Consider the following 17,799-nt stretch of genomic DNA (forward strand, 5'->3'; position numbering starts at 1 on the left):
AACCGCTACTGACTTCTTCCTGTCTTTTATTGACAAATAACACTGCAGTTATATTAACTCTTCGACCAGGGCCAGATAATCCTTTAAAAGCAAAGAATGGCATTTGGAAGCCTCTAAACATTCCTCCACAATGAACACATCTGCAAAACAATTTGGTTTTCTGTCATGACCCTACCTTCTCAGAACCCCTCATAAAAAACTCTCCTGAATCATCTATTGGTCTTACAGGCTCTCTGGCTTGCTTCCTGTATCTGATGTTTTGGGAAGGAAAAACATTATTTAATATTTCAGACCCTGAGTCAGACATCCATCAAGCCTTACTGTGTTTTTACACTTAAAGTTTGTTCTTTCCATTTTTCTCATCTAATAGAACTTCAAATTTTGGAGGGTGTATCCCTATCCTCTCTCACCCTTGTGTCTGATTATGTCAGCTGTCATGTCATTTTCTCTCCAACAGTCCATACCCATCCTCCAGTATGAAGTCTACTTAAACAGTCTCTATACCATCTGAAAGCATTTTACTTTTCTGATTCCATCTTTTTATTAACTTTTCTTAAACAAGCTTCCTTAATTTATATAGCATTTTTTGGCTGTGTATTTTTTCTTTGGAGGAACTCTGAAGTGTTAGGGTTTGGGGGCCTTTTTACAGTACTTCTCAAAGGACACTAACCATGAGTATTTATGGTCAATGCCGCAGAGGAATTTATAAACAGTTTAAAAAAATAAAAAATTCTGCACTGCTTAGAGCATGAGTCAGAAGTTACATCCTCTCCCATGAGTTCCCTGACTAACCTCTTTGAATCAGTCATTTATAGCATCTAAAAATTTAGTCTCACACCCCTACGTGACATACACATGATCTACACAGAGAAAAATAAATAAATTTTAAAGATGTGTTTACAGCCTGCCAGGCACAATATGGAAGATTTCTCCTTATATCTGCAAGGTGCTCTCTAGCTTTTCCTCGCCCACCTTCTTAGAGCATTGGCAGATAAGACAGCATGTTTGTTAGCATTTCAATTTTCTTGCTCCTGCTGAGTCTGGAAACCTCTGCTACTACCACATTTTCCTTGCTGCATAGTGGGTTTTGCTGTTTTGATATCTTCGACTGCGTGCTAGAAGTGAGGACCATAGTCCACAGCTAAAATTACATTCCAGCTTTATGTTGCTTCAGAGAGCAGTGCGAAGTGCCACCTTTGCCAATTGTTCAAGCCTCAGATGAGCTGTGATTCAGAGTTCAAGGTCCCAAATTGTTTGAACACAGTAAAGGCACCACCTAAGCCTGGACCATTAACAACAGAGTGCTTAGCCCTGCCTCTGGCAGGCCTGGAAACACTTAGCAAAAACCTGTTGAGGAGCAGACAGCTCGGTTACGTCAGCAGAACAATTCTCCCTGACTTTACCTGCTCACATCAGCAAGCCCAAGATTTCTTGAATTTGCGGGTGACTTCCAAATTCTGTTCAATGGGCAGGGCATGTCTCTTGGTATACAGAATGTGCCTTACGTCCTGATTTATTTGGCTGAGCTGAAGGTGAAACACCATAAAACTGCTCACCGTGTCTCTTCTAATGCAGCTTTGCCATGTGATGGTGTCATTTCTTTAGTTTCAGTATCATATACAGCATGGCTCTGCTGGTCCTTTGTTTTTTGTGTTTTTTTTTTTTGTAATTTATAGCATTCAGTATTATAGCATTCTGTATAACATAAATAACATAAATCTCCACAGAGGCTGCCCTTTTACATCATCACCAGTTTTGGAGGTTTCAGGTGTGGACAGACTCCATAGGGGATATTCATCAACTGCAGTCCCTTTTTGAGGGTCCAAAAGAGTCTCTTAGAAGGGGACGCACAGCTAGTGAAGCACTGATACAGTGGTAAAGGCGAAATGTAAGGAAACAACAGCACTGACTTTCAAACAGGAAAAAATACTTTATGGGAAGTTTGGGGGGAATGATACATTTAAATCTATTATTGATCCCAAATGAGAAATCTACCTTAGCTATAGCAAAAAAGCCAGGCAAAAAGAGATATCCTAAAACCATCTTGTCAGTGGTGAACACTCAATACCTGGAACTCCCCCACACACCAGTCAGAAGCATCAAAAATGCTGCAATACTTAATCAGCAGATCAATTCCAAATAGAGCAGAAAGACAGACAAAAATAAACGCAGACACATGCCTATGATTCAATCAGAAGAACAGTTTTGTTTCCCCTTATCAGCAACCTAGACAGTTACCATAGCACCAAATTCTTTACAAATTCTGCTGCACCTCAGCCCTGCCCAGTGGATACGAGCTGCTTTTTAAAATTCAAATAGGCTGGATGAGCCACACACTCCACCGTTACGGCATCAGCTGATTCAATTAAGAATTTTAGCAGTGATCATACCATATAATTTTCATTAATTTTCTAAAATGATATAAAAGAAAAGGTTTTAACTTTCTGACACGTAGACTTTGGGTTATCATGGGCTGATACATCATAATAATGAGTAACTTGAGTACTTCCCTAAACCCAGAGTTTTGCTCTACATCGTTAAGTCTGACAGACCAAAAGTTAACTTTTCAGCCAACTGGACGCACTCTCTGGATGCAAATTGGCCATCTGCGTCCCACTGCACAAACAGACCACAATGACAAGCCTTCATCTGACATGCGATCAATGGCCAGTGGCCGGGCATCACTGGAGGACTCCTGCTGATACATGCAGCATCCACAGCTGCAACCCCCTAGGCACCATACAATGATGCACTGAGATTTACATCAAATCATGCAGCACCAGAAAAGGCACGTAAAGGCTTAAACAAACACAGTAACAGAAGTTCTAGCTGCAAAAGTTTTTGTAACACAAAGGTGGCCTCTCACAATTCAACATAAGCACACTGAACCTGTACGATATGGATAAACATCCGAACAAGCAAAAGACCAAGAACATATTTTCATTTACTCCATCAATATAAGGCCAAGTTAGCATACTGACCCACCATAACAGCATTTCAGCACCACTTCTGTGACTACTGCCTCATCAATTCACACATGAATAGCTACACAGTAGGTGATAATTTATCTGGTTGCTACTAGTCAGGTACGGACATGTTATAACACTGTGAAAACTTCAACGCACAGGATACTAGTTTCTAGATCCCTAAGGACAGATTGCAAAAATATTCAAATGGCTGTAATTTAGCCAGATCTAAATCCCAGTTTAATAACCCCTACCCTAAGTCCTGCCCCATGCCTGTCAGCGTTCAAGAGGCATTTGGATAACGCCCTTATTAATACGCTTTAACTGCTGGTTAGCCCTGAAGTGGTCAGGCGGCTGGAGTCGATCATCTGCAAAGGCCCCTTCCAACAGAACTACTCTATTCCATACCTCCTACTTCAAGCCTCTATTTCCCTAGGCCAGAAGTGAACTGCCTTCACTGTGTAACCCTGCTTCGCATCCCCATCACAGAACCTGCACCCATCCATGCCTGCTGCACACACAGCAGCCTACCTGTCTGCTTCTGCTTGTCCTGACATCCACACCAGCTAGTGGGCAGAAGATGGAGAAGGCTTAGGCAGAATCAGGATCTGCCACTTAAACTTCTCTTACCTGTAGCAGGACTATTCCTCCTCACTCCAGAATTTCACATGCTGGATAGCACCAGCCAAGCGAAGCGCAGATTCAGTGAGCAACAGTGCCTGACATGTGGGCCTCAAGATGGTAAGGAGGTGACAACCTCTTCTACAGCTTTGCACTCAAGAGGCATCCCCCAAGAAAGCACAGATCCAGGCTCCATACGGCATCGCACCTCCTTCCAGTCACACCACCCACCCTGCTCATCTGACACATCAGATAAAAGGCAATCAGAGTGAGCTGAGAAATACAGACCCTGCCAAGCTACACTTGGAATATGGCTGAGATGCAAGGACTTTGCATGCTGTGATGTTCACTGCCAGAGGTCCTCAAAAGATATGGTCTTTGTAACCAGTTGCAGTTTGGACTGAGCAAGCATTCAATATTTTTAATCTTTATTTTTAAGGTATGCATACATTGATAAGAATGCATTTTCCCTTTCCCACCACTGTCTTGTGAAATACTCATCCAAGGTATAGATAGCAAGAGCAGAATCTCAATTCTCAATACCATCTTGAAGACAACAAGCTTGTCTTAAAGATCTCACAGTCCCATATATTTGGCTTCTCAAGAAGCCAGAGGAAAACAGTCCCCAGAAGCAGGAAAAAAATAGAGATGGATTTGATGGGTGGACCATTCAGTTGGTAAGGAGTTGGCTTGAAGGCCGCACCCAGAGAGTGGTGGTCAATGGCTCTATGTCCAAGTGGAGGCCGGTGACGAGCGGTGTCCCTCAGGGGTCTGTCCTGGGACTGGTACTGTTTAATACCTGCTTAACTAAATACGCTTTACCAAGGACATAGACTATGGGATCGAGTGTACCCTCAGCAAGTTTGCAGATGACACCAAGCTGAGTGGTGCAGTTGATACAACAGAAGGAAGGGATGCCATCCAAAGGGACCTGGACAAGCTGGAGAATTGGGCCCACGTGAACCTAATGAGGTTCAACAAGTCCAAGAGCAAGGTGCTGCACCTGGGCTGGCGCAATCCCAGACTGGAGGACAGGCTGGGAGAAGAACTCATTGAGAGCAGCCCTGCAGAGAAGGACTTGGGGGTTCTGGTGGACGAAAAGCTCGATATGAGCCGGCAGTGTGTGCTTGCAGCCCAGAAGGCCAACTGCATCCTGGGCTGCATCAAAAGAGGAGTGGGCAGCAGGGGAGGGAGGTGATTGTCCCCCTCTGCTCTGCCCTTGTGAGGCCCCAGCACAAGAAGGAGGTGGATCTGTTAGAGCAGTTCCAGAGGAGGACCACAAAGATGACCAGAGGGCTGGAGCAGCTCTCCTATGGGGAAAGGCTGAGAGAGGTGGGGATGTTCAGCCTGAAGAAGAGAAGGCTCTGGGGAGACCTCATTGCGGCCTTTCAATACTTCAAAGGGGCTTATAAAAAAGACGGAAAGCAACTTTTTGCTTGGACAGGTAATGATAGGACAAGGGAGAATGGTTTAAAACTAAGAGAGGGTTGATTTTGATTAGAGGTTAGGAGGAAATTCTTCACTCAGAGGGTGGTGAGGCACTGGCACAGGTTGCCCAGAGAAGCTGTGGACGCCCCATCCCTGGAGGTGTTCAAGGCCAGGTCAGACGAGGCCCTGAGCAACCTGATCTAGTGGGTGGCATCCCTGCCTGTGGCAGGGGGGGATGGAAATGGATGGTCTTTAAGATCCCTTCCAACCCAAACCATTCTATGATCCTATAACAAGCAATTCCTTGAGCCAAAAGATGTTTCTCTAGGATAAGCCTGATACTGAGACAACCTGCCAAACGGCCAATGTAAGAAAAGTTTTTTTGGCTAGTCTAAAGCTGCTTTGTGCAGGCAACCCACAAAAATGCTTATGAGCCCAGCAAAAGAGCTAAGAACAGACCTGTTCTTTGACAGCAAGTAACTAATGCTGAAATTCCAGCACTTCAATCTGTTCAGCTTCTCAAGTGCAGGAATGGAGAACTCACTAGGTAGTTAGAAGGAAGAAGAACACAGCAACAGCAGCAGAATTCACGCATATCCCTACTTGACATTTTTCAGTTTTAAGAATCCCAGGAGCAAAGAACATCTCCCTTGCATGCCTGGAAAGCACCCAGCACTTAGGAGGCATTCCTACATGCAAAGTAAGTAAGGGTGAGTCAAAAGGAGGAAGAAAGCAATTAGTGCGTGGTTGTAACTGGACTAGACAGTATACTTCATACAGAGGAGGGGTTTCTTTACTCAGAAAGCAGCAAGACTCTCTCCAAGACACATGAAAACACTACTCATCTCAAATGCTAGTTCTGACTCTTCCCTGAAGAGAAAGATACTACGCTTCCCCTATTTATTTCCTAATCTCTTGAACGGTACCAAGTTAGGATGGTGAAACATCCTAGTCACTCCTCTTCCGGGTGCCTGTGAAGCCTACCTACAAGGCAAATGAGATTTACACCACCTGAAAGTGGGGAGACAAAGGTGGAAAACTAGGGGCCTAGAACCTGTTTATTGTGCCAACGGTGCACTGACACGGCAGTCTCTCCTTAGAGCGTGCTTTAGTACAGGTGCTGAGGTACACCAAAGCCCAAATTTCAGGTGAGTCAAAACCAGACATTACCTGAATTGTTTTGTAGGCCATGACTTTTAGCAAAGTGGTAGTTCCCTAGTCAGTTAGCGAAGTAACAATACTGCTGTCACGTGGCAGAAATTCCTGGGACTGGTGTTTTATTACGTGAATCACCCAGGAGCAAGCAACCCAGCTGAGCCACAGGTTAAACAAGGGATGTTTCTCTCATTCAGAGATGAGTATGATTCAAGGGTTTACTGCATCCTGCAATCTCTTCTATTCTTTCATAAATAATAACCACAACTATCTGGTAGGAATCCTGCCCAACTCTCCTGTAGCCCACTCTTTCAGCACACATGCAGTTAAGACTAAAATAATCAAGTTAAATTACTAAATTAGAGATGAATAACACACCTCATCACACTGATGGCATTTCAGAGACTTTCACGGTTTCTTGTGCAAAGCTTTGAACTGCCGTTCTTTTTGTCCGAGGTGGGCTCTGAATTCACAAGAGATTTGAATAGTGGAAAGAAATGATAACCCGTACCGATTTCCATCTGAAACTTCACATTGTCCCAGTTGTGATGGGGCTAAGAAGCATGTTATTCTAAGACAATGACAAACAAGTTGAATCTGTTAAAAAAAAAAAAAAAAACAAAGTACCTACGGTACAAAAATATCGGATTCCAACTCCATGGTCTAACAATAAATATTTTGGAACTACACCATAATGAATCTTGAAAGTGGAAGCGGCTCTGGTTTTATTTGTGGATATTGTACAGCTCTGTGGCAGTGCTTCAGAAATAGCCCTGACTGGCTCCAGAAAGAATCCCAATTCCCCAAGCAGAGGTCAGTAAACACAAACAATGCAAGGCTGAAAAGAAGTAGGCAGAATCAAGAAAATAAAATTCTTAGGAGCTCATTAAAAACAGCCACAAGTATCCTGAGGCTGGAAGAGTCCACGGGGCACATCACCCTCTGCAAGGCAGAGAAGCTGTAAAATCCAATCTACATTGAAGAGAAGGTGAGTGAACAGAACAAAACGAGAGTCAGTAATCCAGTAACATATCATCTTCTCAGTCCATTTATGAGTAAGCACTGACAGAGCTACAGAGAGAGGAAAATATTTTTTTTTTTTAACTAGAGCAAAGTATCAGACTGTGAGCTCCCTTCCAATTTCGATATCATGTTCAACTGGTATGTTAGCTGTAGGAAAGGTCAAACTTACCCCTTTTCTGCGAGTTACCATCAGGAAGGGGATGATGTAGATTAGCAATGTACGCAGGAATACTCAAAGACAGAAAATAAAGATCAGAGATGAAGACGACTTGAGCTTCATTTGAGAAAGAAAAGGCATAATACAAACCTTCCCAGGCTGAAACCACTGTTAGGATCTGCCCAGAATAACCTCCACTTGCCAGCACAAGCACTGTCACATCCAAAAGGACCCCAAATCCTGCAACATACAGTGGCTGAAACCAACTGCATCTGAAGCTAAGGTGTCCCACCAAATTAGTTTTCCAACTTTAGACTTCCACTCTGGACAGCTGACTTGTTCCCTAAAACAGCTGCTATTCAACAAAGTTCACATAAGCCACATCAGTGGCAAATGCTGCGTTTGGTCTGGGAGCAGTACAAAGCATTTCTGATAACTCTCTGATTATTTATTCTGGTTACACCCAATTGAATAAGTAAGATTTTTGTTCAGTTCGCCCTGCTGATTAACAAAGCTCACTTCCAAACACACTGCTCAGCGTTGCTGACAATTTTTATCCAACATATTAGAGAAGTTAAACATGTTTCCATGACTAAATGGACTTACGAGTGTTTGACTGCCAGTCTAAGCAACAGACCACTTTTTCCTGGCATGAACAAAGTCTAGAAAACGGTAGAGACAAGCACTAGAGATACCACAAATACCTAACAGAAAGGCATCCAAAACAGGGCAAGCCACAGGAAGGCTACAACTTCCACAGTGGAAACTCATCTTGCATTTCAGTCCATTGTAAGAGAAACTCAGCTTCAAAGAGCAGTTTGAATTCCTGTATTCTCCACTAAGACAGTGGGAACAATGTAAAAGTAATACCCAAATCAGAACACATTCTGCTGCCAAGTAGTTGCTTCTCTTAAGAGGTATTCCATCATCCTCATACACTGATTTTATCTGTCTTAGGCTTCGATCAGAAAAGGGACAGTAGCAATTCTTACGAAAGGCGTATTTACTTGCTAACGCAAGTTTTCACTAAATTCCAAAAAAATGACAAGTCTGCAACATTTACTTAAGGACTATATTTTAGTTATGTGGAAAACGTATTACATAAAAAGTAACCCACCAAGTTTTGACATATGTACTTATAAAATAAGAATACTTACTCCTTGAAACAGTGGGGGGAAAAAACAAACAAAAAACAGAAGGTTAGGCAGAGCACCAGAAGAGCAACACACACTGAATTCACAGATCTTTATAGATACTAAGAACCCATAAAACAAAAAGGAAGATCCATCTCTAGCACTGCAACTATAGCATGCAAACTGAGATCTAGTCTTACACCACAAGTAGACTGTAAAGCCCACTGCAAGAAAAGCAATTAGGAAAATTAATTTGGCAGTAGTCACTATAATGTCGTTAACAGAAACCTACTTTACAGAGCCAGTAACAGAGCTGAAGAAACAGTCAGGCTTCACAGAAGATGATAAATTCTTTACTGGTTCATCACCCGATAGCTTCATAAATGGCGGGAAAAAAACCTCCCCTCTATTAAAGTTAAGCAACTTGTACAATTTAATTATTAAACAGAGAATTGCCTAGATGCTTAATCCTACAACATTTGAACAACCAGTTCCCATTAGTCTGTGATTTGATTTATTAGGTGTAAACATATACTGAAAAATTGAAGCATAATGTTTTACACATATTCTAAAGATATCCAGTTTATTTTGTTACAATTTACTTTTGCCATATTTCTACCTTTTTTACAACAGATATTCAGAAACAGCAGAGAGCGAGAGGGAAGGAAGAAAAAAAGAAAAACTTTTCCTCAAACTCTTCTTCTTTACTGCGCAGAATTCCACAATTGTAGTTGGGCGCACACACAAAAAAAATCAACAGAAAGAAGGGAGTTACCACAGCATGAAATATAAAAAATATCTGAGACTTCAGACCTAAACACGCACATCACAAGTGAAAAAGTCACGTATCACCATCACTACTTCCACTTTGTTTCCTTACTTCCTAAGCTGTTTTAATGAGGAATTGGCATTTTACCATTACAATGGTAAAGCCCATGACACTTCTATAAAGCACCATGTTTCAGTTTCTACTTCATCGTTGTTGTTTTTTAATGCAATGGAAAGTTATCAACTGCAAAGCGGATACTTCAATCTCACAACTTGCTTTGCATCTGAGAAGCTGCTCTCAATACTACTCCCTTCTACAAGAGTTTAGCAGGGCGACATAAACTGAGAGGTGATATGAGATACCATGAATCGATGCAAAACCTCCAAAGAAAATGAAAGTGTCTCCACACTTCAGAGCACCAAAGGTTTAGCAGAATACTGCTCAGCCAGTCAGTAGCTGAGCAAGCAAGACGTGCTTGGACAAGACTGTTTGCAAACGTGAACAAGGTGAGAACTGTTTACTGAATCTAGTTGGGGGTATTTATTTATGTGTTGGTTTCTTTAAATGACTATCTGAAGAACAGCGTAAGTTTAAACAAGCAGACATACCTGCAAACAGAACCACCCCCTCTCTTGGTGCCACTTTTGGATTCTTGGAAACGAGGGTGGAAAATTAAAAAAGAGGAGGCAATCAATTATTCACAAGCTTATCAGATATAAAGAAGGGAACACTCAGCATGTGCAGACACCAGAAACCCTCGGTTGCTACAGAATATTCCCCAGCCCTCGTTACAGCCACGTGCAGCCGCGTTGCGTTAGGAGGTGGCCGCGGTGCAGCCGGCTGAGGGACGAACAAAGACAACCACGCCATTAGAGGCCCTGACGTCAGGGCGCGACGTGGACAGACCTCTATCAGCATCTGGAAACCATTAGAGCACACTAGCGTAAGGCTTTTCAGAGAGCAATCACACTCACCATATGCTGAAGAGAAATGGAAAGTTGGCAGGGAGAAACGTAAGCAAGGAAGATGGGCAGATTACTTGTTACTCATGTAAAGACTGCTGAACAACCCAAACATGTGACCTTTTATTTTTCTTTCTCAGTCAGGGCGAAGCTAAGCTATTTTTAAGGCTGGGACATGGCACACTTGTGCAAGAAAGCTAAAGAAAGGTTTTAAATAAACTGTTATGGCCTAAGCTAGATGAGCTCTTGCGCCTCTCTCCTCCAAGTACTCTGTCCCCGCTCTCTAAAGAAAAATGCCCGAGATGGAAGCTAGCACTGGCCAGCATCTCCGCACAGCTTAAAGCAGCTGTGTAACGCAGCTCGAGGTGGGGCTGGAAGAGAGATCCCGACGCTCGCTGCTGCCCACGTCCTCCCACCTTCCCTCTTCTGCCCCCCTTCTGGGCCTCCTCTCCCCGTTTAAAGGAAGCACTGCTCCAAGGAACTGATCCAGCTGAAAACCAACCCAGCAAAAAGACGGTTAACCCGATCCAACTCGTTGCACAGTCAGTGCTGGCAGGAAGAGAAGGGGAAATTAAAGAAGAAATCATGGCAGCAGGAAAAGCTAGAGCAGGTCTTTCAGCAGCCTTCCTGAAGCCAGCTCACAAAAGAGCCCCGGCGAGATGAGACTCATCGCAGAGCTCCAGCACACCAAGGCACCCGCAACCAAGCTGCTGTCCCAAACCAGACACTGGCCAGGAAAAGACAGCCGTCAATAGCAAAGCGCCACTGCAAAGGCAACCCGCAAGCTCAGAACCAGAGGAAAGGCTGCAGGACAGGCGACTGTGGCCAGGAACCTGTGCACACTCAGAATCCGCCTCCGGGGAGCCCACCCCACGGCGGGGAGCCGAAACAGGTCACGAAAAAGAAACATCAGTCAGGAACAAGCACGGCCGCCCAGGAGACAATTCACCTTGCCCCTAATAAAGAGGGTAACAAAGCCGAACTGCCCTGCTGAGTCACAAAAGCCTCCAAGTCACGGCCTGGCTGCCCTACCCTGATGAGTCTTACAGACTCCGTTCCTGGGATCATCTAATGGGGAAAGAGGCCGCGAGGTGCGCTGACGAACCGGCAGCACACAAACGCCGCACGCAGAGGGAGCGTGAAAGTCCAGCACTTCAAATACAGCTGAGGTTGAACTGTTATAAACACCACCGTGATAAAAGCACGAGTTATTTGTGGCAGCTCAGGAACGTAAGGGTCACGTCCGTTTCTGCCAGTCTGTTCAGCTGAGGAATGCTGGAAGCAAGCCATTCGCGGAGCCACCGAGAGGTCTGGAGCAGGAGGGACCGTGGGACCCTCCTCCTTCATCCTCCTGCCGTGAGCACAGGAAACTCAGCGCACCCAGCAGCCTGGGGTCTGCCCGGGCAGACATGAAGATGGAGATGCCGCAGCCTCTCCGGATGCACCACATCCCAGCGCTGAACCGTTTTCACAGGGAAAATTCTCTCCTGCCCAGCTGGCGTTTAGCTTGCCGCACCTTGTGACCATTGCCTCCTGTCCTGTTCATCCAACCGACGGCACTTGAGCAACAAACACGACGGCTCAGGAAATTGAATCCCCAGCAAGTCTTAAGAGAAAACCGTCCCGCGAGAGGTTGAATTGAACTACACGAGGGTTGCAATCCTTCCCTTCCCTCCCCCAGCTCAGCCCACCCCCTTACTGACTCTCCTACAACCTGCGTCTGAGAGCAGAACCCTGAAGAGCAGTCCTTTTTGAGAGAAAAAAAAAAAAAAAAGGCAATTTCTGACACTGATGTCAACAGGTTAAATCATTATAATTATTTTGACGTGGCCAGTTTTCAACCAGCTATCTCCTTGAACCAGCTCACCACAAAACTGGGTAACAGATTGCGAGCATGAGGGAAGGCATGGAAACAAGGCAAGTGGCAGGGCAGAACCCCAGGGTCTTCGCTTGTATCATCCATCGTAAAGCCTGGTGGAACCACTCCCTGTGTGCTCACTGCAGACAAGGAGGCGAGAAGAGGGCTGCGACTAATCGTAGGGAGTGTAAGCTGAACTCAGCTCTACGCTCTGAGGATAAGAACCATCTCCCCAAACAGCATCACAAACCACAGACCGATCTACTGGCAGATCTGACTTTTTAGATGAAGGACAGGACAATTTTTTCAATGGTAGTCTGGCAGCTTCCCCTCTCCCAGGAAAAGAGAACAGTAAATAAAGGCGATGCCTCATCAGTAAAGGGTAAAAACCAACAGGATGAGAAATGACCACTGTTCAGCTATAAGTGAGTCTCAGCCATCTTTCTTTAACTCAAAAGATGGTGGCTGTATCTCAGCGTGAGCAGTGGAAAACACAAAGCTAAGAAAAGCTAATAAATCTTAAAAGTTTAAGTGCACCAAACAGACTTTTCGCATGCTGCTAATTTGCTTTGAAAGATCAGCCAGGAAACTAAGCTAGATTTTAGCAATGCCGAGGCAGAAAAGTCTAGAGATGGTAAAGGGCAAGTTGTCGTAAACACTTCCATTTGCTTCATTAACAAAACCACCTTTACAAAGCAGGTGCCTTAAAGGGCAGGGGAGAAAGACAACGCAAAAGCAGCGCCTCTTTTGCCAGCTACGGCTGCAGGGCCATGGCAGTCTGAAGCAACCGGTGTCTGTGCTGCCGCAGTCCCTCCCTCTTCTCTTGCGCAGGGACTGGGGTTTGCAAAACCGAGCAGGTAAGTAATCTGCCTGAAAAACAGCAGGGCTGGGGGGGCTTTTATTTTGCAGCAAGGATGCAATGAGGTGGGGAGGAAACGAAGGAAGGAACCACAGCACACTTGACTTAAATCACCTTAGCCCCATGAAAACAACTGATGGGAGAAGTTTCTCGGTTTGCTCTGTGCCTCAGCGACACCACCCATGCAGAACTCCCCAGGTCCGATGTCAGTTCAAGAGCCCTTGGTATACCAGAACATACCCTGTAGAGGCAACATCTCGTCAGGAAAAAATAAATAAAAATCATCTGCTGAGCTTCAGGATCCTTAAACCACCAGTGAATGTCACTTCTGTCCTGCTTCTGAACTGCAACTTTAGTTTCTGTCGCGCATTAACGACTGTCAGCACCTAAGCAGGGCACACTGCGTTAGACTAACAGATTTATTAGCACTGAAAGATAGCTTTGGGCTACTGAGCAAAAGCCCCCCGGCAAAATCAATTGTAACTCCTTAAAGCACATTTTCTGAAACTCGTTCCACCGAAGTATTTGAGTAAGTCCTGTTTAGCAACCTGACTGCTCAGATTTTAAACCGAAACGCAAAGAGCTTTCACAAGCTCCATCAACAGAGACACAATGGATAACATCACGTAACCTTCACCTCGCTGCTCCAAGCAGCGCAAATAAACGACAAGATACCAAGCGGAGACTTTACGCCTGAAACGCTCGTTCTGAAAACGAGCTCAGAAAGATTCCTCTTGCTCTCCCCTTGCTCAGGGGCTTCCAACGAAGTTCCTAGGGACAGGCCTTACCACTTATGCCACTTGGAAACTTCCTTTCATTCCCTCCAATCCCTTCTTTAGATTTCTGGCCTTTTATTCCTTTAAACTGAAGCCACCACAGCGTAATAAACACCGGAGAGCTTCCTAAGAGCAGAGATGTTGCTGACACAGTTTGGCATTAGAACACACAGGGCCCCAATGGGCTGACTTCAAACTGTCAAAAATGAGACACACAAGAGCAAGCTTTCAGGGACAGGCAGCAGCTATAAGGTCACAATTACAAATCCCCAAAACCACAATGATAAAAATCGGAGCACTCTCCACCAGCAAAAGAAAAGCAAGGCACAAGAGCGGCCGAGACGTAAGTCAAGCTCTCCAATGGCTCACCGCTGCACTGACTTCGGACCATAGCTATCAACATTTCATGTTCACATCGCTATAACGTTAAGACACGCAGTTCCATATTGTGCAAAGTGTTCCTGGAAGTAATTGGGATTACAGACTACACACAAAAAAAGACAAAACTCTGATCTTGGGAAGCATGCAGCAAATTCCATCGTCTCCCTGTAACGTTGACCTGGAACGCAACAAGGAGTAAGTGCTGCTCAGTGACCTTTCGTAAAGTGATTTCCTCGGAAAACTGTCTTGATGCACACCGTAGGTAATTTTAATTTTAGCGGCTACATAAACTAATCAAGTGCACGGTTTCAAAACAGACAAGCAGTTCAACACAAAGTCAGTGAACTGAAAGAATAGGGAAGGTCTTTTCCCGGCATTCGTAAAGCATCCAGCCCAGCATTCGCATATGTACGGACAACCTTTTACAGTTAGTAATTACTGCAATTATTGCAACAAATGCAATGCCACTGAAGATCCTTGGCAAGTCCCCTTACAAACAGGTCACTTCTCAATTCAACAGTGACAGCAACAGTAAGAAATTAGGACTAATTTGGCTTCTAGTGGGAATGTTTGCTGCCCTTCCCTAAGACCTGTAAACAGGCCACAGTTCAAATGTTATTCTTGCAGGATTGGATTAATTAATTACACTCAAAACCTTCTCCTGGTCCGCTTTACCTTCTGGATGGCTGTAGCTGTGACATTCTGCCTTTAGCAATGGAAAAAAAAAAAAACATGCACACAAAGCACGTTGATACCTTTACAATGATTAAAAACTAATCTACGCTACCAGCAGAAACCCAAACCCTGTCAGAAATGCCCCTTTACTGCATTCCCACATTTCCCCAAATCCTGAATATGCTTTTAAAGGAACTCCATAAGAGACATCCTGATCCAGCCACATTTTGGGAGAAAATAATGCCCAATACAGTGACCACAAGACTGGATGAGATCCAGAACTCACTGCCAGGTCAGGTCACTGACGTATCACTTAGTAAGGTACAGCTGCTTCTAATGTAGGATTTGCTGCTTTTGCAGTTCTTCCATTCAAAATAGTATAGACTGATACGGCAAACAGAGTCTCAGCAACAGTCTACAGTGTTAAATATTACCATAATACATATATATATATATATATTTGGTCAGGAAAAACATTCTTAGATTTAGCATTCTGGTTCCAGCACAGTCTCCTAAGCCTCCGCAGTTGTGATCTGTCACGATGCAATCTATCCTGAGAAACCAACTCGAGTCCAAACTCAGGACCTACACCAGAAATGAGACAAGTTTCACAGATTCCAGCTTACATGCATACACACCTCATTCCTCCCCCCCACCCTCCACAAGATCTCTTCCTTCATCACGTATACAGGACATTTAAAAACAGCCTCAGACGTTCTCCTTCCAGCACTCTTGTAGCTCTATTACCTCTCTCCCCCATGCAAACATCCCTCTAACAGTCCAACGTTAATTTTCAGGTCCCTCCCTTATTCTTCACTCCAATTTGAAGCCATCAGGAGCTGTGATCCAAACATGAATCCTGCGCTCATTAGTTAGATCCTGATTCCTAAATTTTTCTTCCCATGAGACAGCCTAATGAAAACAACTGTGTGTCATCACCCGATCGGGAGTTTGGGCAGAGCAATTCTCAGTGATCAGCGGCCCTTATTCCCTCCCGTCAACATAAATGCTAAATTTGAAGCCCACCCACATTTCAACAGAAATGTCTCCAAGAAAGATTGTTCACCCCCATACGAAAGAAGAAAACTAGCAAAAGTGCAATTCTTCTGTCTGTCGTGAATTCCATCTGTCTGACCTAGGGCTAGGCTCCCAGGCCATCTCTGTGATACCTCAGTACTTCTTTTTACTGCCAGGTATCTGAGCGACCAGACCTAGCTAACAAGAGAAGGGAGGATTATAATTCAAGTTGTACCAGGCACCCAGAATTTCTTCCATTTGCATAACTGTCCACATCGAACTGCGCATTAAGAAGCTCTGTAAGTGCCTCTGCCTCCAGAGCATTCTTACCACGTGTTCCCTATTAACCCCACGTAACAGCCGTCTGACTTCTAGCCCTTCGGGAGAGGAAGGTCTGAGCACAGCAGGGCTGTTAAACACACGCCACCAACCACCAGACTGGAATCAGGTACTCACCCATCTCTACCTTTGCTGACGATCTTCACCTCAAAGTAATAAATGCCACAAGCTGCAGGTATGGGATGCGTGGCCCTGACTGAGGCAGCATCTTTGTGGTTTTTACCATGACCTAGGAAAGAACAAAGATTTCAGTACCTATGGGCCTCGAACCCTCTTGCTTTTCGTTCTAAGGCTCTGCTGGCTGAACCTGGCAGGGACCTGTTTCTCCACACATTCAAAGCGCCCTTTTCAGAGAAGCGGGATGTGCGATCCTGCACTGCCACCACCTCCGTCCCCCTCACCGCCAGCGCTGTAGTTTTCCCTTTGTTTCCCACCCCCCCCCCCGAAGAGGCTGAGCGAGGCGCGGTGCTACCTCTCCACCTCCCCGCACACACAGCTTAGAGACCAGCACGCACAGCCAGGAGACAGCTCCGTTACGCAAGAGGGGAATGACATCAGTATTTACTAACCCGGCAGCACAGGGTACGACCGGCCCTCCGCGGGGAGGGCAGGGACAACGGCCCCCAGCAGCGAGAAAGCAAAACCCCACGGCGAGCCCCGAGCCCTACAAGCGCCTACTTCGCGTTAAGCCGAGGGCCGGCAGCCCCGGTGGGGCGGCGTGCGGGGCCACCCGAGCCCCCGGCCGGGCCCTACGGAGGACGGGCCGCCCGCAACGCCCGGCGGCGCTGCGCTGCGTTACGTAAGGCACCCGCACGGGCCTCCCGAGCCCGGGGAACCCCCCCGGGGCCGGAGCCCGGCCCCAGCGCCTCGCCCCGCGGCCGGAGAGCCCCTTCCCCGGGGGCTGCCGGACCCGGGGGGGCCCCGCCCGGCCCAGCCCGGCCCTGCCCGGGGCCTCGCTCCGGGCCCACCCCGGCGCCTCCGCCCCAGCCCCGGCACCTTTGTAGTGGACGCGGAGGTTGCCCTGCGAGAGGCCGATATAGTTGTACTTGTCCTTGGGGCTCCAGGAGCGCGGCAGCGGCGTCTCCTCCTGGTTGACGGCGGGGTACAGGCGGCGGAGGCGCCGGCTCAGCTCCTGCTCCTCGGCCGGGCCCGGCGCCGCCGCCGCGTCCCCCCCGTGCAGGCTCCCCGCGCCCGCCTCCGCCATCTTGGATCCGCTTTGTGTCACCGGGCGGGGAGCGAGGCCCGGCTCCCGGCGCCAGCCAATGGGGCGCGAGCGTGGCCACAATGGGGCCGCGCCGCCCGACGGGAAGCGGAGTCCGTCCCGCTCCCGCGCCGCCGCCTCCCGCTTTCGGACGAACTACAGGTCCCGAAAGGCCGCGCGCTCGAGGCCCCGCCTCCCTCCCCGCCGCAATGCGCGCTGGGAACTGCGTCCCCGCTCCGCCGGGCTCTGCGGAGCGCAGCCCCTCGTAGGACTCGCTCTCCCAGCGTGCCCCGCGGCGGCGCCGTGCCGAGAGGCCGCCGAGAGGCCGCCGGCGTCCCTCGCCTGCCTCCGCGCAGGGGCCGAAGCGGCCGCCCGGCGGGGAGCGCGGGGGACGCCGCTCCGCCGGCCTCGCCCCGCTCCCGGCCGCTCCGCAGAGCCCGCGTCCCGCGGGGCCGGGGCCGGGCCGCGGCGGCTCCGCT

General features: G+C 46.9%; 1 protein-coding gene across 5 annotated transcripts in view; it reads right to left on the bottom strand.

The window, feature by feature from the left end:
• Window positions 1-17,799, bottom strand: part of RANBP10 (RAN binding protein 10) — a 76,806-nt gene that overhangs the window by 57,771 nt on the left and 1,236 nt on the right. The window contains exons 1-2 of one of the 5 annotated variants that reach the window (XM_040571346.1): window positions 17,116-17,430; window positions 16,237-16,348 (exon numbers count right to left, since the gene is read on the bottom strand). In XM_040571346.1, coding sequence (XP_040427280.1) covers window positions 16,237-16,348; window positions 17,116-17,323 — 320 coding nt within the window. In that variant the 5' untranslated portion in view covers window positions 17,324-17,430. Of the gene's footprint in view, window positions 1-16,236; window positions 16,349-17,115; window positions 17,431-17,799 lie in introns of those variants that run through there. The other 4 variants (XM_040571345.1, XM_040571348.1, XM_040571347.1 and 1 more) reach the window with 4 other exon arrangements.

This window comes from Cygnus olor, chromosome 12 (genome assembly GCF_009769625.2).
Source record: "Cygnus olor isolate bCygOlo1 chromosome 12, bCygOlo1.pri.v2, whole genome shotgun sequence".
NCBI lineage: Eukaryota > Metazoa > Chordata > Aves > Anseriformes > Anatidae > Cygnus > Cygnus olor.